Source organism: Phocoena phocoena, chromosome 13 (assembly GCF_963924675.1).
Source record: "Phocoena phocoena chromosome 13, mPhoPho1.1, whole genome shotgun sequence".
In the NCBI taxonomy this organism is placed as follows: Eukaryota; Metazoa; Chordata; class Mammalia; order Artiodactyla; family Phocoenidae; genus Phocoena; species Phocoena phocoena.
The window spans coordinates 83216620-83241182 of NC_089231.1; the positions used below are offsets into that span (position 1 = coordinate 83216620).

The window sequence follows — 24563 nt, forward strand, 5'->3', positions numbered from 1 at the left end:
CAGTTCAGGATCACCTTCTCTCCTCTTCAAGTTGGTTGAGAAGCTCCACCTTCTCCCTGTCAGCAGCTTCCACCATTGCTCGCAGCTGGTCCATCTTGGCCTCCAATTCCAGGACATGCTGGGGAAGGCAAGGGTGTCGGTGAGTGGCCTCCTTCTGACCCAGATGCATGCCCAGGGATGCCTCCAAAGAGCTACGGCTAAATGGTACCACTGTGGGTCGGCATTACTCAAAAAACCTTTTCGCATTAAAATGCTTTCTATGATCTCTTATGATAGGTTATTCTCGGCAGCACTCCTGGGAGCTAGATGATGAAAAACCACACCATTAAAGAAATAAAGGGGCAATGTTAAAACAACGCTCATCTTTTTTGAGCTGAAACTCGTACAAAGCATAATGTACAAAACAGGAGCCGTCGCCACTGGTAAGGTCCTAGTACACACGCTCACCTGACACAGACAGGCCAAGAGACCTGGACGTAAAGACCAAAAGAGCGCAACAGACTCGAGAAGAACAGAACTTCATCTTTATGATGATGCAAACTGGTACCCCAGGGCACAGCTTTCAAACAAGCCCAGCAAAGACATCTATGCTCCTTTCCAGTGCGCTCGAGACCAGCTCCCCGGCTCCAAGCACCAAGTACACTGTTCAGCCTCCTCCCTCAATTTAGAAACCATCACAGTCTCTGCAACAAGATCAGCTTAGAACCTGTCACCATCTCTGCAACAAGGTCAGTGCCAGACTTCACCTGGTCGTGTCCGTCCCGGGCCAGAGCTAGCTCCTGCTCTATCTCCCCCACGTGGCTCGTGGCCTTGGCCACCTCCGCCCTCTCTAGATCCCGTTCAGCCAGCAGCTGCTCAATGTGCTGCTGCTTCTCCTTCAGGGCCTCCTGGAGGGCAGTGGTGCCGGAGATCTTCCTGGCGTAACGGGAGGAGGTTTCGGTCAACTGCAAAGGAAAGTTAAAGAAGTGAAGGGCGATGATGCTATCAGGGATGCAAGGAGGGAGCGATGCATGCAGGCAGGTGTCTCCTCAGCAAAGCAAAAGCACTGCCCCGGCTCGCAGGCTTGCCGAGGCTTAGGAAAGGCTTTTCATCGAGGAAACAAGACAGCGTGTGCCTCCTGTCTGCCAATTTCACAAAGAACCCAGCAATGTAAAGAAGCCATGGAACAACCGGGAAGATGTTTAGAAGAAGTGGCTCAAAAGCAAAGGTGCCCTGAGCTCGGCTGACGGGGCCGGGTAGGAATCTAAAAAATTCCTCAGAACCCAGGTAACAAGCTTCTCTAGACTCCGTTTCGGCCTGAGCTTCATGAATAGTTATCTTCTTGTTATGACGGTCTGGCCAATCTTTTGATCCTTAGAGTTCGGGATTAGACCTGTTTTTCAACTTCTTAAGCTTCTAAATACCATTACGTGACCAAGAGGTCACGCTTGGAGTCACAAACCTTCTTTCAATTGATTACGTAGCTGGATCTCTGTCAGGATTTTCTTCATCTTTCTTTCAAGATGAAAGGCAGAGGTGACTTCACCCAGGAATCCAGCCATGAGGACCTGAATCCCAGTCACCAGAAAGACTTATAAAGACAAAAGATTAAAAGGAAACCTGTATGTGCCTTCAAAAGCATGTGTGAGTGGGTGAATGAGTGCGCAAGTACACGTAAGAGAAAGGAGGAAAAAGGGCATGGGAGAGAGAAAGGTGGGGGGAGATAAACCTGTGGAGAAAGAGAAGCAGGGGAAGGAAGGAGGGAAAAAAAATGGGGACTGGAGAGGGAACGGGGGGGGCGGGGGAAACAAGAGGGGAGGGAGGAAGAGTGGTGGGCTGAGGCGTGGAGAAAACGTGTTTCAGCGCTGTCACCCGTTCATCTTTGCAGCTTCACACACCCGATACCTCCTCGAGATGGCTAATCGTCATGTAAAAACACAGAGGATGTAACCTTCCATTAAATGTGCATAGGTAATGTGGGCAAGCTGAGTAACACGCTTCCAAGCTGGGCTCCGGGGGCTGGGAGGTGGTCCAGAAGAGGCCACAGCCCTTGGTGAGCGTCTGTCCACGGCCATTTACTTGGTGATGACTGGCTCCAGGTCGACGCCGCTCGACTTCGCCCTCTGCAGTCAAAGCCTCGCTTGCTGCTTGAAGGCTCTCCTCGTCCTCTGTCTAGCTGAGCCCCCGGCCAGGACGCAGACTGACAGTGAGGATCTGCCGTCAGTTCAGAGTTAGGCAGTTTGACAGCTATGAGAGTAAAGTACACCCAAACTGTCCTTCGTTGTTTCTATTTAGTGAAATTTCTTGAATTACTTAAGTATATGGGGGTGGTGGGGAATTCCTAGTCTCTCTTTTAACCATCTGACCTTGATTTTCCAATTTTACTATGTGGTTATACTTTCTCGTACTAACGTTTCTTCCTGAAGACACTAAATCTGAGGTTCCCAAACCCCGCGCAGAGGTACACCCCAGGGTACTGCAGCAAACTCACAGGGAGACACAAGGAAACAGAGCGACACCCGTTGGATACCATGCAAACTACTAGCTGGAGGGAATTCAGTTTCAACCTTGGATTGTACTACATTCCTTTCCATAACGTCATGTCTTTCCGAAGCCGGGTTTTGGCTACTGCCAGACCAAAAGCAAGTACTGTGCAAAAACCAATATGGCACAGGAAGTGAGGGTGGCAGTGTCCAGGAAGAGTCCAAGGTCTGACAGGATATGCAATGCCCAAGAAGAGCATGCAACCTAATACTAGTTCACTGTGGTTATTCAAGAATGAATTAAAAATATTCTTTTTCCTTTCAATTAATGTGAACCTTTTTTTTTTTTGGAAGAGCTATTAAATTGTTAGGACATAAATATTAAGTTGTTTGGACCTAACTACTTAATAAACAGAACTGTTAGCTCTTTCTTTAGGCCTACGGGCACTGTGAAAAAATAACTGAGACTAAAGGTTCTGTGGAACCAGAAAGGCTGGGCACCTCTGTACTCAATTCTTTCAGAAGATCGCTGTGCATTAAGGAATGTCCCCACTTTATATATATACACAAGGGATCACGTTGTTGAGGTGCATTTTTAAGAAGTCACGCTTTCAATTACTCTGTATTTTTGGTATATTCTTTTATGGTGATTTTTGGTTTAGAAACTATAGCCACGCTATACAAAGAGGTACAGAAACAAGCTGTTTTACAAGGCAAGGAGACTCATTTCTCTTTTGCTAGTTTTCTTCAAAAGAAAATGAGGTGAACTAAGAGGAATCAGAACTGTTCTAAAGAGTAAGAGGACCGGTTGGGGGAGCAGCGGGGGCGCTTGGGCATCTCCAAAGAAACGGACACTTAATTACAACGTAGTAAAAATTACACAAGAAATAATTCCTAATCCAGGGTAGATACTTTCACGGAATTGTTCCTGGATTAGTAAACTCGATTTCCACTTTAGAGCTTGCTGACCCACTCTGAACAAGGCTTCATCCAAACAGAGGGGTTTCTTCATCCATTTCACTCAAACATTCAAAAAGTTCTTGACAAGCTTTTCTCATAAGTCCATTTGTAATTTTTCTGTTGAAGATGCAGACTTTTATATGCAAAATGACATAGTACAAGCAGGTATTTATTTTACTTGAACATAAGAGGAACAAAGTCCAGAGAAGCATAACCCCTACTTTAAAGAAAGATGCTTCCGCTGTTGCCTTCCCTGCCCAAGGTCAATGGAGAGAAGGCAAAATGAGATCAAGGGCCAGCCGTTGCCTTCCCTGCCCAAGGTCAATGGAGAGAAGGCAAAACGAGATCAAGGGCCAGCAGCCTTACTGCCCGATCATGACACTTCACATTCTAACTCCTGTCTGTCGTTCATTGTCATAAAGCAGAGATCCTGAATTCAGACTGGAGTACAAGCTCATACTGCCACTTCAAATTTAAACAGTATTTGCCTCACTTCCAGTGAATAAACTAAAGGGTGGGGGGTGGGAGGGGGCAAAGCCAAAAAGTCATTGCTTTGACACTAAAAAAAAAAGCATGACATTAACAAACAGAATGAGATGCGGCCTATTTTGATTCTGATAATTTTCTGTTGCTGATCTAAATGGGAAAGAGAGGGAGAAAGTAAGAGGGAGTGGGGGAAGGGGGAGATGGAGACAAAACAAAACATGGCTTTTCCTAGCATCCTTTCAAGTTCCCTAAGTTCCCCTCTGCATCCTCTGGCCTGAGTCAGGAACGCTCCACACACCAACTGCTTTCAGTGGGTTAGACTGTATGAACATAATACTAAAATTCTAAGAACATGCCTTTTCTCAAACGACTGTAGTTCCTAAAATTGTTTGATGTCAAAGAGAAAGAGACCCAGGTCCTTGAAGAAAAGGATCCCTCCAATTCTCCTGTCCTTCTGATGCCAAAATAATTTCAGAATACTCAATCATCCCATATGTTAGACTAAGTAGTAGTTACTATAGATTCACCAAGAACTGTTATATCTTAAAATCTAAGGAACCTGAAAAGGGCTGTTAAAAAAATTCTTTATTTCAAACTTGTATTCTTGCTAGAGGTTTTTGTTTTGTTGCAAAATTTGTAAGGACTTTCACAAGCTACAGAGAACATTTAGTACAAGGGCAAGGGGAGACTTAACATCTCCTAAAGCAAAGCAGGCAAACCGACGGGGTGGGGGTGGGGGCATTTACAGTGCCTGGGACGCAGAAACACGCAGCGGGAGAAGGGAGGCTTACCAATCCTGTCCGACTGGGCTTGCTGCTTACAGAGGAGGCCACAGAGCTCATGGAGCTGAGAGAAGAGGCAGAAGGGCTGCGCGTCAGGCTGGCGGGTGTGGTCGCCATCACCCGCCTCACGGCAGCGGCCTTGGCTTTGGCTGGTGTGGTGGAAGGGAAGCCAATCCTGGTCACTTTGTGGACAGGAGCAAACAGGCCGTATTTGGGTTGACACTGAAAATACCTTTGGGGACAACAACAGGAACAGTAACAAGAAGCAACTTAATTACAAGAAATACAACTATAACCAAAAAGCTCTCCTGACTCGTAACTCGTGACTGGTTTGCTGTGAATTTTACCAACCAGCTGGGGTGGTGCACCAGCCCGTGGCACGCACTGGTGTGCAAGCTGATAAATAACCATAATAATAGTTTTTTTTTAATTTATTATTTTTTAAAATTATTGATTTATTTTTGGCTGCAGTGGGTCTTCGTTGCTGCGTGCAGGCTTTCTCTAGTTGCAGTGACCAGGGGCTACTTTTCGTTGCAGTGCGCGGGCTTCTCATTGTGGTGTCTTCGCTTGTTGCAGAGCAAGGGCTCTAGGCTTCAGTAGTTGCGGCACATGGGCTCAGTAGTTGTGGCTCACAGGCTCTAGAGCGCAGGCTCACTAGCTGTGGCTCACGGGCTTAGTTGCTCCGCAGCATGTGGGATCTTCCCAGACCAGGGCTCGAACCTGTGTCCCCTGCATTGGCAGGCGGATTCTTAACCACTGCACCACCAGGAAAGCCCCACAATAATGTTTTAGAAAACACACTAGGAAATAACAGTATGATACACAGAGATGGAATCACTCATCTGTTACTAAGATTTTACGCAAAGGGAAGGTATTTCTACTATCTGATAAACACACAGCAGAGGAGTGATCCCACTTAATAAAACCCTGCCAAACAAAGGGCAAGAGAAATCAAACAAGCACCTAACTCTGGCAGATTCACTCAGGTAAAGGTGGAGTAGTATCAACTGGTACTGACACTTGGAGATCTCACAACTCTAGCGAATTATAACAACTTAATATGAAGGATATCAATGATACGGCTTCATTATCGTTGCAGCACCAAGAGATTTTTTTAATCTCCTCGAGGCATTAATATTGTATTTGGTACATAAGACCTATACGTTTATAATCAGTCTGTAAACATTTTATAAGTAAAATGTTAACTACAACACTTTATACTACTAACAATAATGCATCAGAGACCACAACTGTGCCCAAGGCCTTCAAAGCATCTGAAGTGTGGGAAACGCCTCTTGCATTCATCTGCATGACTTAACTCCCACCCTATCCCTGTGAGGTGAGAGTGGGGTTATCCTCACAGTGGAATAGGTGTGCTTGCCGTCAGTCCTCTTGCCACAGGATGGAATCCTTGTCACCAGATATAAAGACACATTTTGCGTTCTCGTCCTAACAAAAGCAGCTTCCTTCTCCTCACTCCCCCTACCCTCCAATGCCCAGAAACTCATTCAGACGTTGACTGCTATCAAAGGGAGAGCAGCCAAAAGGATGATATAGTATTTCCTTTCTATTTTGAAAAATAAAATGAAAACACTATAGATGATACTATAATTGTAGAAACATGTCATTACACACTTGTCTAAATCCATAGAATGTATACCAAGAATAAACTGTAATATAAACTACAGACTTTGGGGGATAATGATGTGTCAATATAGGTTCACCAGCTGTAATAAATGGACCACTTGGGTGCAGGATGTTGATAACGGGGGAGGCTGTGCATGTGTGGGGCAGGGGGTAGAGGAGGGATATCTCTGTACCTTCCTCTCAATTCTGCTGTGAACCTAAAACTGCTCTAAAAAAAAAAAAAAAAAAAAAAAGCCTTAAAAATAAATAGATAGGGCTTCCCTGGTGGTGCAGTGGCTAAGGATCCACTAGGACAGCCCACGCACAGCAACGAAGACCTAACACAGCCAAAAATAAATAAAATTAATAGAGTTTTAAAATAAAATAAATAGATAAATAAACCAAACACTTGCTCAGAATCTACTCAGACGCACTGCACATATTACTAAAACAGACAGTCGAAAGACTCTGATTCTAGTCGGGGGGAAAACCTGTAGATGAGTCTTAGGAAATAAAAGTGCAGCTCTTCAAAACACTCACGTCCATTTTATTATACACGGTTGGCGGGATCGGCTTGAGCACCTTTACGTGCAAGAGGGAGACGAGATTCCAACTGCCAACAAACCTTGTTCCAGCGACAGCCCCATCGTTCTTCCCAAGAGGCTCATCCAACTCCACACCACACCACTCCCCCTTGGCGAAGTCTGTCTCCCCAAGAAACCGGACGACGCCAGCCTTCGTGCCACCAACCTGGAAGAAGAGAACGTTAAAAGGAAGAGATGAACATAATTACAATTTCACAGCTTAATCCTTTGCAGCTGCAGCCAATACTGTGTTCCATCATTTCTCCAAGCAGCTCTTCTCTTAACCTCCTCTCCAACTCTTCAAAGAGTTCTCTCCAAAGGTTAGCAAAGTCCACCTGGGTGACTTCAGTCGCCAGAGTGATCCGATACCTGATATAGTCCAATAATGAAATTGTCTAGGTGATGCGCAGTCATCAACATTTGGTCCAACTTAAAAAATACCTTATCACTCCGGAGGGAGGTTTCTGCTTCAAAATAAATATTTGCTACAAAAATAAAACACCTACGTCATTAAAGAAAAACAAAATTCATGCATAATCCACTGTAACAACTGCTGTGTTTATGTTCCCAAATGTCCTTTACATCATTATCCAGGTAAAGCAATAACACGTACATGTTAAAGACAAATATTCACACATCCACACACATGAAATGTAAATTCTTTAAAATATTTTAAATATTGATATTTTCCACTGTGAGGCTCTCCATTTCTTCACAACTATTAAAATGACTGTTCTTCACATTTTACGTGAACTGTTCAAAGCTGTGAATCTTTTTAAATGTCTCTTTGTCCCAGCTGTTGTTTGACATAACATGCAAACATTAATTATTTCCAAAATTATCCCATCAGCATTTATTATTTCTTCCTTTGCCATTATTTTTCTATTTCAAGTACTCATTTTATCATATCCTCTCTCACATGCACATAAGAACAGATCTGAGTCTTATTACAGTTTCAAAAGTTCAGTAACTGTGCTACTGCCATGGCATTTTGGTTACTGCTACTTCACAACCTGCATGATATTTCCTGGGGCTGGCTTTCCCTTATTACTATTATTCTTCAGAATACTGATTTTCTTGCTTTTAGCTAAGCTTCTTTTTTCTTTTTTTAAGATTTTTTGGCTGAGCCTCAGGGCTCGCGGGGTCTTAGTTCCCCAACCAGGGCTCGAACCTGGGCCCCAGCGGTGAAAGCACAGAGTCCTAACCACTGGACCACCAGGGAATTCCCTCTTTTTCCTTAATTAAAAAAAATTCCCCAATTATACAAGAGGCGAGTCACCGCAGGCAATTAAGAACATTATGAACAAAAAATAAATGTTATTCCTGTAATCTCAACACCCAGGGACACTCACTGCTGACATTTAAGCTTTGTTGAAAATGGAAAATGTTAAAGTCTCAAAGCTATATACTTTTTCTCTGAAAGACAAACTCTTTGTGAAACTGATTTAAGGAACCAAAGCAGTTACAGTTTAAGGTACCCTAGGCAGGAGAGCATGTGAAGGGTGACAGAGGGCAGGCAGTCCCCGGACAGTTCAGAAACATCCTGGTGTCATGACAGGTGTCACTGAGGAAAGATGGAGTTGGAGGCTGGAGAAAACTCCACGCAGGAACCGTTGTGTCCAGCACCGCAATCCACAGTGCACAGCAGGAGACACTCAACAAACATTTGCTGAAGAAATGAAAGGTGACCTTCTCCATAGGGAACTACACAGAAAAGGCCATTTTTCCATGTAAACCAACAAAAGGAAAAAGATATCCAGTGGCTGAGGCTGAATTTCATGGCTCAGAAGAGAGCAAAGGAAGAAATATGCTAACACAAACTAAGTAAGCATGGGCTCCAAGTTGAACAAATTCAAATGCCAGCTCTGTCTATGAGTTAGTCAAGTTGCTTAGTTTCTAAATCTTAGTTTCGGAACTTCCCTGGTGGTCCAGTGGTTAAGAATCTGCCTTTCAATGCAGGGGACGCAGGTTCGATCCCTGGTCGGGGAATTAAGATCCCACATGCCGCGGGGCAACTAAGCCTGCGTGCCACAACTAGAGAGAAGCTCTTGAGCCACAACAAAGAGCCTACGTGCTGCAGCTAAGATCCAATGCAGCCATAAATAAATCAATCAATCTTAGCTTCCTCATAAGTAAAATGGTGATAATTACAGGATTGCTGTGAAGATTAAATAAAATAATCCACATAAAACTGTTTAGTCAGTGCCTGACAGTGTGAGAGTCTGCTGTATGTTAGCAGCCAGTGTGTCCATGCTAAGGAAAGTACTAGTTGTAGATCTGGCAAATGGGACTTTTTAGCACTCTTATTGGTGACCATGGAATGTATGAATAGTAACCTATATAAAATTGGCCTCTGTTTTCTCTGTCCTCTTACACACCTTTCAGAGCAGCAGACTAACCAGCATCACATGAGCAGAACACAGCACATTAGCTAAAGATGATGCAATCTTTCCAGATAATCTGTTGAATTCTTTGGGGGTGAGTCTAAGCTACTGTCATGCCAACTGTTTTTCCAAGAGGCGTCTAACAGGCTGTGGGCAGTAAATTCTCCAAACAAACCGTGGCTTCACTCAGATCAGAAGCTTTATAACAAATTACCACAAACAGATCAGCAACTTTTTCTCTAAATGCAGGTAACAGAACATACATCTACCCCCCGCCAAAAAAAAAGCCATAAAGTTTGTTTCAAATGGATGACTACTAGTTCCTAGAATGAGCAGTTTTCTTATACTTTTTCTCTCACCTAACTTGAAATTCTTGACTCATATAACATAATATGCTTTCCTTTCCCCTCTGAAAGATCCTTAGTAATTATTCAAAATATCTTTAACACAGACAGAAAGTCACATCCAAAATCACTCACTTTTCTACTTAATCATTTTACAGTCAAATTTTTTTCTAAGCATTTAAACATGGTTTTATAAAGTTAAGTTTTACTTCTCATGTGTTCCAGAGAACCCAGAGTATTATAGCATGTGCACTTACATTAAGTATAAGCCACAATTTTCAAATCTATGTTTTAGGGGCAGATAACAGGATTTTTAAAAAATATTTATTTATTTATCATTCATTTGGTTGCACTAGGTCTTAGTTGTGGCAGGCGGGCTCTTTACTTGTGGCAGGTGGGCTCCTTGGTTGCAGCTCGCTGGCTCCTTAGCTGTGGCATGGGAACTCTTAGTAGCGGCATGCATATGGGATCTAGTTCCCTGACCAGGGATCGAACCCAGGCCCCCTGCATTGGGAGCACGGAATCTTAACCACTACACCGCCAGGGAAGTCCCAGATATCAAGATCATTAAAGATAAAAAATTTTACAACATTGAAACAAAAAAATGGATCCCTACGGCAAACACAAGTAACTACCATTCATTCTCTTTACTTTCAGAATATATACATATAACTCATAACACTGTGGTCAACCTAAGTCAAAATTAGAAGTCACTACTGGAGACCAAATTAATTTAAACTAGAAACTCAGCTAAAGGAAAACCTAGCTGTGGTCAGGCTTTAGCAAATCTCAGGTTTTTCAGCTCTCATTCATTCATTCAATATATATTTCCTGAGTGCTTGGGCCCTGAGGATACAAATATAAACAGAATACAGTGTTGGTCACTGACAGAAAAATTCAAGCAAATATTTCTAGTGAAAAGTGATAAGCTCTTTAAGAGGTTTCTACAAAATGCTGTGGGAACAAACACCGTTCTTGTAAACGCTTTTGAAAAATAAGAACACTGATAAATTCTGCTGGGGACGTCCCTTGTGGTCCAATGGCTAAGGCTTCACGCTCCCAATGCAGGGGGCCCAGGTTCCATCCCTGGTCAGGGAACTAGATCCCACATGTCACAACTAAGAGCCCGTGTGCCACAACTAAGGACTCCACGTGCTGCAACTAAAAAAGATCCTGTGTGCTGCAACTAAGACCTGGCGCAGCCAAATAAATAAATAAATATTTAAAAAGAAAACATTCTGCTGGGCTGATGAATGGGTCCACAAACAGGAAACAGGAAACCTTTCATCCTCTCTCAACTCTCCCATCTATTCATCAAATCTCAAACAAGCCATTTAACCTCACTGTGTCTCAATTTATAAAGCTATAAAATGTCCAGTGGGTGGTAACGAGGGACTGTGCCACAGGGATTTCGTGAGCAACTGAATTTCGTGAGGTGGCTTCTTAATTTAAAAAGGTAACTATGGCTAATTGGTATTTACCCATACAAATTTAGCCCTGACTTAAAACTTAATCACCTGTGAGATGATGACGTCCATATTTCGTATTACCTCAACTAGAGAGCAATCCAGCTTAGGGCAGCTCCACTGGGCAACTCCTGCAAGAAAGGTAAGATTCGCCTGGCCCGGTTTTTATCCACTGGTCCTAATTGCATCTCTTGTCATACTTTACAATGTTACTCCTCCCCTTTAAGGGTATAATGTGACAACAGTATTTAAAACCCTTTGATTCTTTTGACAATATTTTAGGAACACCTACTGTGTGCCAGGCACTGTTCTAAGTGCTTGGGAAAAGACAGTGAATGAGACAGAAAGTTTCCAGACTCTCATGGAGCCTAAATTCTGGTCAGAGGGAGATGGGCAATGAACAAATAAATAAATGAAAAGATCATTTTAAATACATAGAGGGGGACTTCCCTGGTGGCACAGTGGTTAAGAATGTTAAGTGGTGGGCTTCCCTGGTGGCGCAGTGGTTGAGAGTCCACCTGCCGATGCAGGGGACACGGGTTCGTGCCCTCGTCTGGGAGGATCCCACATGCCGCGGAGCGGCTGGGCCGGTGAGCCATGGCCGCTGAGCCTGCACGTCCGGAGCCTGTGCTCCACAACAGGAGAAGCCACAGCGGTGAGAGGCCCGCACACCGCAAAAAAAAAAAGAATGTTAAGTGGTTAAGAACCTGGACACAGGTTCGAGCCCTAGTCCAGGAAGATCCCACATGCTGTGGAGCAACTAAGCCCGTGAGCCACAACTACTGAGCCTGTGCACCACATCTACTGAAGCCTGTGCGCCTAGAGCCCGTGCTCTGCAACAAGAGAAGCCACCACGAGAAGCCCGTGCACCACAACAAAGAGTAGCCCCCGCCCGCAGCAACGAAGAGCCAACGCAGCCAACAATTATTAATTAATTAAACTATTGCTATTAAAACAAAAGACCTGACACAGCCATAAAAGAAAAATAAATAATAAATGAATTTTTAAAAACATCCATTTGTAACTGTTTAAACATTTAATAGGAACCAAAAAAAAAAAAACCTACGATCCCTGAGGCTGATGAAAGAGCTGAATATTTAGGTGCCAGAGTCACGCTCTTGTAAAGCACTGAGATCAAAAAGTACCCCACTTGACCACAACGGTATTAGCCAAGTTTGCTTTTCTAATCTATATGTTTCAGAAGCTACAAAGAGTCTCAGCCTCAAGATATGTTTGTAAGTATGCTTAAAGAATTCACAGAAGCAGTATTAAAAGTTAGAAGATGTGATCTAGCAACAGGCATTGCAACATGAGACTCTGGCCCAGGCAGTGGTCCAACTTTCCTCTCTTCAAGTCCCAAAGCTAGACAGCATAAGGTACCTCCTCGACCCAGAAACTCCCAAGCCCCAAGAGCCTACACAGAGTCCTCAAGGCAGAGATACCAGCTTTGACATGTTTGGCATAAAGATACTGGCTTAGGTTTGCAAAGAGAACCTAATTTCACACTGACCAGCCAGTGCCCAGGTACTGAGCCCCGCAGAAAACCCCCAGCACTGTGAAAACAGCACTGGTGTAGGCAGACAGGGCGCCACCGCACAGGAGAACAGCGTGATGAGATCCACACGTCAGGCGCATCACTCCGTAATTGTGTGAAGACCAGAACCAAGGAGAGACGGGGCTAGCAGCATGGACAGCGGTCTGGGGGTCCAGGGGAAGAGGATGATGGCTTAATGCAAGGCAGCGCAGGACAATGGGGCTGCAGAGAGGAGGACGGATAGTAAAACCAAAGACATGAAATCCAGCGGGCAGGTGGATGAGTTTATGCATTCCCAAGCCTCAAAAGTGAAAATGGCAAAAGCACACGAATCCTACCCTCTCACAGCTGAAAGCGACGAGCAGGAAGAGGAGCCCCGCTATCAGCTATGAACTCTACTGAGCCCGGCTGTGCACAGAGAGGAGGAAGCTGCCGAATCTAGCTTCTCATCAACAGTGTGATTCTCTGCGCTCCTTCCCAGACAACCCTACAAGGCTATGCTAAGCTTTAAGGCTTAGGAAATTGAAAATGGAAAAAAAAAAAAAAAAAAAGGAAAACTAAAATCAGAAAAAATGATTCAAATGATTCAAATCTGCAGCAATCCTCACTGCAAAGGAATTAGGCTAAGACTGTGGTGCTGGAAAAGATCTCAACATTCAGCCAAGGTGTCCAGGAAGAGTTAACATAATGTTAACATAATGTGAACATCTGGAGTCTTCTCAACCTTGGGCCATACAAAATAACAGATCCTTCTACTAACAACTACTCTATCAGCAATCAAGGGAAGCTCAGTTCCCTAGAGCTCAAACACCCCACCCAAAAAGAGCCCAAGAACCCCCCAGGTAGATGATGAACAAACGCCCAATATAAGTGCAATACCACAACCAGACTTGTAGATTTGGGGGTTATCAGTCACTGGTAAGAAGACTGAGAAAAACAGAAGAAATCAAATTATTAGAAAGGGCACACTTGTACACACTTTGTGGGAACATAAAATGCTAACGGCTTTTTGGACTGTACGTTGGCAATATTTATTATGATTTAAAATATTTATGTATTTTTTAACTCAGAAATTTCATTTCTAGGGAAAAAAGGCGGGGAGCAATCTAAATGTCTATGATTAAATTAGGTGCCCCAAACAGTGTGATATCAAACAACAGCTTATTATTTTAAATGAAGAGTTGTATTTATTTACTAGCATAGAAATGCCCCAAATCTATCAAAGTATACTGTAAAATGGTGTGTATATAATATGACCCCACTATATGTGTTTTAAATTTACATGTTATAATAAGTCTCACAAATAATGCTGAACAAATGAAGACACACAGAAAAGTACATACTAAATGAACTGTAGTTATTTAGGCTCAAACACAAGCAAAATAACTTATAAGATTTTTTTTTTAAATCTCAGGAAGATGTTTTTCCCTTTCACAGTATCCAAAAGACCTACAGATTTACACTATAGGATTCTTAGTTTAAGAGCCCTGCGAGCAGCTCGTAGAAAGATAAAGCTTGTCACTTTAAAAACAAAAGCCTAAAAAGTCTCCTTCTCATACTTGGTCATAAGCTAAGCATTCAGCATAGAACATACAGTACCGGACACAGAGACAACCATCCTGAAACAGAACGGCTGGAAGTCAGTCAAGTTCTCGAGAACCTGACATCACATCCCTGAAATAGTGCCTACACCCGAAAATGCAGCAAGACCATCTCCAAAACATTCCGAGTAACTGGTCATCCCAGGGATTCCCAGTCTGGAAAGAGGTGAGTCTGAGAGTCAGCTGGACCACAGCATCAGCCCAAAGCAGCTCATGCCACAAGGCAGATGAAAGCAATCTTCAACTAAGGAGATCTGTGGAATATTCGTGAGGACAAATGGGAAAACAGAGGGGCCAGAGGGAGATGGGAAGGAGGCAGGTGGGTTTGTTACAAGCAGCTCCAACTGACCCTCCTTGACCCAGCTCATCTACCCTACAGAGGCCCACCAGCGTGGAGGGGGGCGAGGACAGGCTTCCCCAGGCCAGGACTGCCTCCCCCAAGATGGGAGTGCCCAATACAGTCATAGCTCAGGAGCTCCCACCTGGATCTTCAAGAGGTCATTGGGCTAAACCTCACACCTGACGCAGAAATCCCCTTTCCTGCTCTTCCGGCGATGAGAGCAAGAACTGGAGAGAGCTGCATGGAGAAGGCAGCCTCCACTCCTGCCCTCTCTGCGCTCGTTCCAAGTGGAAGGCGCCACGAGGGCACTGGGGGCAGGACTGGGAATATTCTATACTGCTCCTCACGTAACAGTGACCTAACGAACTTAGTTCTATTGGAAGTTTTTTACTGAAGCATAACTGACTTACAATGTCACATTAATTCAGGAGTGCAACGTGGGGACCTGATACTCTCATATATTACGAAATGATCACCAGGAAAATTCTAGTAACTGTCTATCACCATACAAAGTTATTACAATATTACTGACTACCTTACCTATGCTGTACATGACATCCCTGTGATTTACTTATTTTATGACTGGAGGTTTGTACCTCTTAATCCCCTTCACCTAATTCGCCCACTCCCCCCCCATCCCCCTCTGGCAGAACCAGTTTGTTCGCTGTATCCATGAATGAGTCTGTTTCTGTTTCATTATGTGTGTTGGTTTGTTTCATATTTTTAGATTCCACATATACAAGGAAAATCATATGATATTTGTCTTTCCTCTGACTTATTTCACTTAGCATAATACCCTCTAGGTCCATCCATGTTGTTGCCAGTGGCAAGATTCCGTTTTTTTTATGGCTGAGTAATATCATTGTATATATATATCACATCTTTATCTACTCATCCACTGATGTACATTTAGGTTGCCAACAGAAGTTTTCTTTAATTAGGAGAATTCCAATCAAATATTTCAGATTTCTAAATCTAATTCCCTTTATACATGAATTTTGAAGTAGAAATGTTTTACATTCCTAAATCAAAGATTTCTATTATCTATTCTATTTAATGTGCTGCCTTCTATTCAAGGCAGCACACTGAAGTAGAAAAAACATATTAACTGGGAACAAGAGGCCATAATGATACGTATACACGTACATCACATATGACCTGAGGCAAGCTGCATTTCTTCTCTGGGCTTCAGTATTCTAAGCCAAAAGAGGCATTTGTTGATCTCAAAAGAGCCTTTCCAGATCTAAAATACTGTGATTCTAAGGTACTCCTTTAATTTCTCCTAGAAATACTAACCAAAACAGTAAATAATTTTACTGCCTCTAAAAACACTCTCATTAGACTTAAGACTCTTAGAGATTCAAATTCTGTTCCAAGTATGCTAGGTTTGAACATGTAATTAAAATGTTCCTACAAATACACCATTCAAGCCTCTACAAACCAACCTGCATCTGCAGATCCTCCTTCCTTACTATAAAAATGGAGGAAATCTCCGTCCGTCTCAGTCGAAGGCAAAGCAATCCCCGTGTGCGCTCAGGGTGCCATCTCTTCCCAGGAACCTCATCCCAACACTGATTCCCCACCACCACCACTGTATCTGCACCCTGTTCCTCTAGTCCAGATCAGTTTAGTCAGGATGTAAACACCCCGGACTCTGCCATCTTTAGAAAACATCTTCCCTAGATCCAATATTCCTCCAGCATCAGCCTGACAACTCTACTCTCCTTCAACATCTGACTTCTTCAAAGAACGGTCACCCAAATCCACTTTCAACCACCCCTGATCTCTTCTTTACGAAGCAGCTGGAGCGATCTTTCCAAACTACAGATCTAATCACATCATTTATCAGTCTTGTTGCTCTTAAGGTCAAAATCAAAATCCTTAACACGGCCTAAATTTACAGGCCCTATGTCACCAGTCCCCGCAGACACCACCTAGTGAATGAGTCTCATCTCCTACCCCTATGGGCTCCTCCGCCTGTGCGGAGTGACACTGGCCACTTCCCCAAACGTGCCAACTCCCTCCCATCTGGGGAGTTTGCCAATCCCTCTGCTAGAATGTTCCCTCTTGCCACTACCATTCCTCTGCCCGGCCAATTCCTACTCTCCTTCAGGTCCACTTCAATCCTTACATCCTCATGGAAGCCTTTTGTTGTAAGCTAAACCATCCGGACCTTATCATTTTGTCTGTTTTATCAGCCAAGCAGCACAATACCTGACTAGAAATTTAATCAACTGTTTCTTACTCTGGTGGAAAAGGAGAGCTACTTGTTTTGAAAGCGTGCCATATGCTATCCCATTTCATTTACAGCTAAGCACTTAGAATGGAATTGCATATAACCTGCAGTCTAACCTACAAAGCTGTCCTGTGCTAAGGTAACAGGCTTCTGATTTAACCAAAGCTTACTAGACAAATATGTACCATAAGTCTTAAATATTTTAGGCCCTTTGACCTAGTAATTCCACCACTATAAATTTATCCTAGGAAAGTAAGAGAGATACACACAAAAAATTTTAAATGGCATCCATGACAGCAATATCTATACAGTAAAAAGTGGAGGAGAGGGGAAGGGAAGTAAACATCAGTAAAAATGAAAAGAAGAGTAAGCATCAGAAAACCTTCACTGTTGGGCTTCCCTGGTGGCACAGTGGTTGAGAGTCCGCCTGCCGAGGCAGGGGACACGGATTCGTGCCCCGGTCCGGGAAGATCTCACATGCTGCGGAGCGGCTGGGCCCGTGAGCCATAGTTGCTGAGCCTGCGTGTCCGGAGCCTGTGCTCCGCAACAGGAGAGGCCACGACAGTGAGAGGCCCGCGTACCGCAAAAATAAATAAATAAATAAATAACCTTCACTGCAACAGTGGTTAGGATACATGCTCTCACTGCCGAGGGCCCGGGTTCAATCCTTGGTGGTGGAACTGAAATCCCACAAGCCGCTCAGCGTGGTTAAAAAATAAAATAAAAATAAAATAAAATTGGTATAGCAAGTGAGTATGAGCTCAACAAACAAGTTACAGATTGAGCCGCAGAGCACTGACATACTGAAATGATGCTCTAAGTTCTGAAGCATCAACTGCTGTAACTCATGACTATTATAACCAGAAGAAGGAACCTACTGACCTTGAAACTAAGAGATCCAGAAGGACCCCGTTGAAGGTAACAGGTATTAAAGGGCTCCCACAGGTGCATGGGGCCTTCTAGATTCATGATGCTACAGGACTGGGGGACAGAAGTCCCAAGCTCTAAATCTAAAACCTATAGTGAACGTACTATACGACTACAGGGAGTCACTGCCTTTTTCCGGGCTTAAGTTTTCTTGTCTGTAGGACAAAAAAAATCACAAAAACTTCCAATTTCAAAATTATACTATCAATCATCAGCTCTCCGTGACAGGTTCTGGAGTAAAAATACCTAAATTTTAATTGCAGAAGCACCACTCTTCAGGTTGTATGACCTTGGGCAAGTGATTGTACTTCTTAGGACCTCAGTTTCCTCACCAATTCTATGGGGGCTACTCCATATACTGCTGACACATTCAACGAGATGCACGGGACATTCTAAAGGCTAACAGCCATTCTTTTTTTCCCATTATATTACTGTAAGCCTCCAAGACTGATGGAATTTTTACGGATACAAAGGAAACTGAAGAGCACAGGGTCAAAGACTTCAGACAAACGTCATACCTTGAACTGAACTGACTAAAGTGTTGAAAAAGTCAGAAAATAGCTTTAAATTTTCATCAATGGAAAAACAGCTACCATTTCTTGGGAATTCTCTGGCAGTCCAGTGGTTAGGACTCGGTGCTTTCACTACCGAGGGCCTAGGTTCAATCCCTGGTCAGGGAACTAAGATTCCACAAGCCACATGGTGTGGCCAATAAATAAATAAGGTTCTGCTGTTTAAAAAAAAAAAAAAAAAGTTACCATGTCTTGAGTGTTGACTGGATACCAGGCACTGCTAAGAATGTCATATGCATCAGCTAATTTAATCCTCACAACAATGCTAGATGTTAGCACTATTATTCAACCTCATTTTCATAGATGAGAAAACTAAGAAGTTAAATAATTTGCTATGGTCACAAAGGCAGAGCTGGACTCAGCTTGTGTTTTTAGCACTGCTACACTGCCTCTCGTTTAACACAAACAAACAAAAATAAATCAGTCACTGTGTCATTCAGGGGTTCTAGAATGTACAGCATGTAGACCTTATACATTGTTTCCTGCTTATTAGCAAAAAAAAAAAAAAGAAACTACAGTACATTTCTTTTTTCTTAATATTTATTTATTTATTTGGCTACATCGGGTCTTAGCTGCCGCGCACTCTTCTCTCTAGTTGTGGCGTGCAGGTTCCAGAGCGCACGGACTTGGTTGCCCCTCAGCACGTGGGACCTCAGTTCCCGGACCAGGGATCAAACCCGCATCTCCTGCATTGGAAGGTGGATGCTTAACCAGTGGACCACCAGGGAAGTCCCTCCTTTCTTTTCCTAGACCTAAACCTGATCATTTAAAAGGCAGAGAAATTCTGAAATAACATCCTGTGATCTCTGAGTTTTCCAAGACACTCAAAGAAACAGGATCTCATATTTACCCACACACTATCCTTAAAGCAAAAATTAAAAACCAGAAAGAAAAAAAAAACCTTTGTTAAAAACATCTAAGTCCACCTCTCAGCTTGTTTTGTCAAGTAAAGTTACCTTAATATTTACAAGCTAAAAACTCAATATTCTTTTGACTAAACGAAGATAAAACTAGAATCGATCCCTGCAAACCTACGCTTATACTACGCACAAACTACGTAGCCAGTTTCTAATCTGTTGTATATTTACACATAAATGGAACCAGAAAAGCTGATTACTTACTCTATAAATGAATGGTCATCCCTACAGAACAGATTCTGAGCCCGCATGTGTGTAGTTCAACCCGTCACTCAGGTCAACATAACGACCTTGGAAGGTTCATGGACTCACCAATACTCGGTCTCCAATTTTGAGCTCTCTTTCTCCTTTCTTGATTGAGCCGGCCTCCGAAAGGTTGGAAATAGATTCACTGGTGGTTTTTGTAAGGTTGCTGATCTGAGACGTAGCTGAAGGTTCCTTTGCGGTTGGCTGGGGCGATTTATGGGGAATATTTGAGGGGGTGGCTGGGGAAGAGGACACCATGCTGGCTGTCGAAGTGGACAGAGGCGAAGTCGTTCTGGAAGCATGAGTTGTCTGCAGGCCATCGGCTTCATCTTCTGCCTGCACCTTCCTCGTCAACTTTGAAGGTCGGGTGAATATGCCCTTTAAAGGCTCACACTGGAAATACCGAATTCCTGCCACTGAACCATCATTCTTGCCTATGGGTTCATCTAAAACGATCCCGGCCCATTGGCCTGGTGCAAACTGGGTTTCTCCCAGGAACTGGATAAATCCAGGCTTATTCCCATTCACCCAAACTCGCTCCCCAACTCGAAAATCATCCACAAACTCCTCTTGTGTCTCAGCAGACGGAGTGCTTGACGCTTTTTCACTGGATATTGTTTTTTCTATTGGAGCTGCAACTGAAAACAGAAGAAAGGATCAGAAAAGATTCAATTTCATATTTAAGCAGACAACCCCTAAGTTAAAAGGAAAATAAACTAGACAAAGGGCCAAAAGCAACAGAAGTAGCCACAACTCTTCAAGAGGTACTCTGTTTATCTTTTTTTCTTTTTTTCTTTTTTTTTTTAGCAAGGAGGCAAAAAGTACTTGACCCATCACTACCATTTTCTTTTTTTTTTAAATTAACTTATTTATTTATTTTGGCTGCGTTGGGTCTTCATTGCTGCACACAGGCTTTCTCTAGTTGCGGCGAGCGGGGGCTACTCTTCATTGTGGTGTGCGGGCTTCTCATTGCGGTGGCTTCTCTTGTTGCAGAGTACGAACTCTAGGCACGCCGGCTTCAGTAGTTGTGGCGCACGGGCTTAGTTGCTCCGTGGCATGTGGGATCTTCCCGGACCAGGGCTCGAACCTGTGTCCCCTGCATTGACAGGCAGATCCTTAACCACTGCGCCACCAGGGAAGTCCCGCATCACTACCATTTTCAATGCTGTCAAAACTCAGTGAGCTGATAAGACTTAGTCCTTATCTGCAATTAAGATTGGAAGAAATCAAAATTGGGGAAAAAAGGAGTCCTTTTCCCAGAATTCATAATATAGGTCCGATTTCACTCTTCACCCTGTATCCTACACATGATGAGCAAATGCCCATTCAGACCCACTGAGACGGGCTCTATTCCCCCATGTGAGTGGTCAGTTAAAGCTGACAGGACTAGGCCCATTTAACCACAAACATTTGCAATTAACTTGATGCAGGAGGGGCTTCAGTGCCGCAGTCCCTACCATCATTATTCCAAGACTACTCCTTTGCTAGCAGAAATGGAAATCACAGCAGGGAAGAAAAGAGAGCATCTGGCCTCACTTCCTGTAAAGGCAAGACAACTTGGCAAACTCTACCCTACGGTAAAGACAGAGTTAAATTCTGCCAGGAATGTGATATTTACACTGGAAATACACTCACGCATTCACCCAGCAAGCGTTTATTAAATATTTAGCGTGAACTGGCAAAGAGAGCCTGAATTCTTAATGTCTGCCATTTACTGGGCATATCGTGATCCCAGGATGTTCCATGACCTCTCTTAGTTTAGTTTTTTCATCTGTAAAAGGGGAAAGAAGTAATATCTATCTTGAGGGGTTTTTTACTTTGAATGAGGATTAAATGAAATAATGTATTTATCCAAGTTATGCATCTTTCTTGAGTTCCTACCACTCCGGAACTAGTCCCAGGCATCGTTCTTCACCAGGGACAAAGCAAGACAGCACAGTCCATGCCTTCATAGAGCTCAGAGTCTAGTGGTGGAGAAGCAGACAGTCAAGGCACGCATCACGTAACTTCAGGTGGTCTAAGTGCTGTGAAGGAGACAGTGCCTCTGGGCAGAGCAGTCAGGAAAGGCCTCCTGGAGGAGGTGGTATCTAGTCTGAGGCCTGACTGACAGGAGTGAATCACACAGACTGGGGAGCAGAGTGGCCCAGCGGAGCGAGAGTGCGTGCTGAACATCTCTTTACCCTACATAGAAAGGGGGACTGTGGAGTTTCCATTTGTGGAGGGTTTTTTTTGCTTGTTTGTTTGTTTGTTTAGAAGACAGTGGATGCTCTCAGATAGAACAGATAATAATCTGCCAAAGACAGGGGCCAGTTTTTTTTTAGCATCAGTTCTGGTTTTGCACGTCAACAGTTACTCTTCCCAGAGTGCTGCAAGCATGAATTTCTGAAAAACGATGTTCATAAAAGTGTCTTGAGGGCTTCCCTGGTGGCGCAGTGGTTGAGAGTCCGCCTGCCGATGCAGGGGACGCGGGTTCGTGTCCCGGTCCGGGAAGATCCCACATGCCGCGGAGCGGCTGGGCCCGTGAGCCATGGCCACTGAGCCTGCGCGTCCGGAGCCTGTGCTCCGCAGCGGGAGGGGCCCCAGAGGTGAGAGGCCCGCGTACCGCAAAAAAAATAAATAAATAAATAAAATAAAAGTGTCTTGAATTCCTTGGCAATCACTTCCTTTTAAGCATGTAAGTTTTAGTATTAATAAGCTGCTTTAATCTTAATTTAAAAAAACCTAATGTGTGCCAAGTAATACTGGAGAAACCAAGTTGAATTACTCATGATCCCTGGACTCAAGGACTTCAAGTGCTAAAAGGTATGCCCGAAAAATACTAAAAGTGAAAAAGACAATTCTAACAGGGGTAGATATAACAGTGGAAGGCCTTATAGAAGGGTTGGCATTTGGAGGGGTCTTAAAAGAGGAAGGATTTTGAGGAGAAGGGGATGCCAATTTTGACTGACTTCCCCAGAGCTAAATAGTCCTTAAATAAACCCATTTCTTCACAATCCTTTGCTTTATCAGTAAAGCTTTCCTCTAAGATGTTGTTACCGAGTCTAAGCTCGTACTACTCACCACACAACAGGCAGGTAACCAAGAGACGAATTGTTGGGGCAAAAGAATAACGACTTTATTCGGAAAGCCAGCAGACCGACAAGATGGCGGGCTCGGGCCCCAAAGAACCATCTTGCCTGAGTTTGAATTCAGGCTCCTTTTATACTAAAAGGGGAGGGAGTAAAGTCAAACACTTCCTGGTTCCCATCAGCCTCCGGAAGGCATGGGTTAATTTCTTCCTCCCTGCAGTCATTCACAGGTGGGCCTGGTCAGGATGTTTCCTGTGAGCCGAACACAAAGGTATTTTAGCTTAATGCTCATTACCTGGGAAGCAGGGTTCCAAGAGATGGGCCATTATGTATAATTTAAACTTATAGGCAACATCCCTTTAGTGAGTAACTTGTAATAGAATACAAAAGGTTCTTCCCTATTACAATGTTCTATGGCCTCTCTGAAAAGGTTTTATCCTGATACATAAAATGTAAATAACTCAGGATCTCCAATGAGTCAACACATATTTACTGAGCTCCTGTTTCATGCCAGGCAATTTTCTAGGTGTGTGGATGGAATACAGCAGTGAAAAAAAAAGAAAAAAAAAGCAAACCCAAAGATCCCTTCCCTCAAGGAAGACCTATGAACGTCTTTATGGAAGAACTTGAAGAAACAATGTTGTACTTAATAGATTATGGTGGGCACCGGTCTGGAAAGGCTGAAAACATAAGATCTAATAGTATACAAATCACAGAAAAAGATGGTAAAAGCAAGCATCAGATGCTTCTCTCCTGCCTCTCTTACTAAAGACCTTAGGTGATCGTTATGGGATGGAAATGGAAATGCTGAAGGAGGAGATGGAGAACAGATGAGGAACAGGTTGTTAACGATAATAAAAGACACAAGTTCATCTACAAAATGGGGAAGGTTCTCCCTCATGAGCCAGACTTGAGCTACTGTACTACCTGCCCCCCTTGATGATGATGGCCAATTTCAGGTCAATGACTGTCATCATATCTTTTAAGCCAGATTAGTCTTTGTTTTCTCTATATATCCCTAAACCCCAAGAGAAAGGTCCTGATGAGTTCAGGAAGACACATGGGCAGAAAAACTGAAGAAACACTTTAACACTGCAAGGATCAAACACTGAAATTAACTTGACAACTATTTCAGAACCTTACACTGAATCAATGAAATAGACTCTTCACTGATTAAGACTACTAAATATAAAATTCTATGTCTTTTAATTGAAACTTTTTCAAGTATTTTCAACAATATGAAGTTTTATAAGATTGTCTTTTTGTTTTGTTTTGTTTGTTTGTTTGTTCGTGGTTTTTTTGCGGTATGCGGGCCTCTCACTGTTGTGGCCTCTCCCGTTGCGGAGCACAGGCTCCGAACGCGCAGGCTCAGAGGCCATGGCTCATGTGGGATCTTCCCGGACTGGGGCACAAACCCGTGTCCCCTGCATCGGCAGGCGTACTCTCAACCACTGCGCCACCAGGGAAGCCCTAAGATTGTCTTTTTAAATTTTTCAAATAGAAGTCTTCACATAGGATGAAAAACTTGCTGTTAATGAGAAACGTAAAGCATTACCAGAAGCAGGTGTCTTCAAGGCTGTGCTTCCAGGCTTAAGGATCTTCGTAGGGGCCTTAAGCCCGCTTGGTTTTAGCATACTCATTGTCCTTAGTATATCAGAGCAGTTTTTCCTTTGCCTGTTGCCACTATCTTTCCCCAGTCATTGATAGAACTGTGGGTGTTTCTATAGTGGAGTCAGTCTCTGGGTTAAATCTGCAAAGAGAAAAATATAAAAAGAGTTCAGAATCTATAGGAGAAACAAAGTAGAATGAGTTAATGCAAGTAGCTTTCACAGCCTAAACTTTTCCTTATGATAACCATCTCCACAATGAACCTAGGAACCTAGAAAATTCCAAATATCAAAAATATGAAGATGCTGCTGAAATAGATTTAAAAGCAATTTACTATCCTAAAGACAAGTAGCTAAGGCTGGCGATATATTCACTTTTCTTTATAGTATCTAATAATACCAGATCAGTACAGTGCCTAAA

General features: G+C 43.3%; 1 protein-coding gene across 4 annotated transcripts in view; it reads right to left on the reverse strand.

Moving 5' to 3' along the window:
- Positions 1–24175, reverse strand: part of CLIP1 (CAP-Gly domain containing linker protein 1) — an 84533-nt gene extending 60358 nt beyond the window's left edge. For all 4 annotated transcript variants that reach the window (XM_065889596.1, XM_065889593.1, XM_065889595.1 and 1 more), the window contains exons 1-6: positions 24091–24175; positions 19534–20105; positions 6942–7066; positions 4700–4922; positions 747–944; positions 15–118 (exon numbers count right to left, since the gene is read on the reverse strand). In XM_065889596.1, coding sequence (XP_065745668.1) covers positions 15–118; positions 747–944; positions 4700–4922; positions 6942–7066; positions 19534–20105; positions 24091–24175 — 1307 coding nt within the window. The remainder of the gene's footprint in view (positions 1–14; positions 119–746; positions 945–4699; positions 4923–6941; positions 7067–19533; positions 20106–24090) is intronic.
- Between the last annotated feature and the right edge of the window lie 388 nt (positions 24176–24563).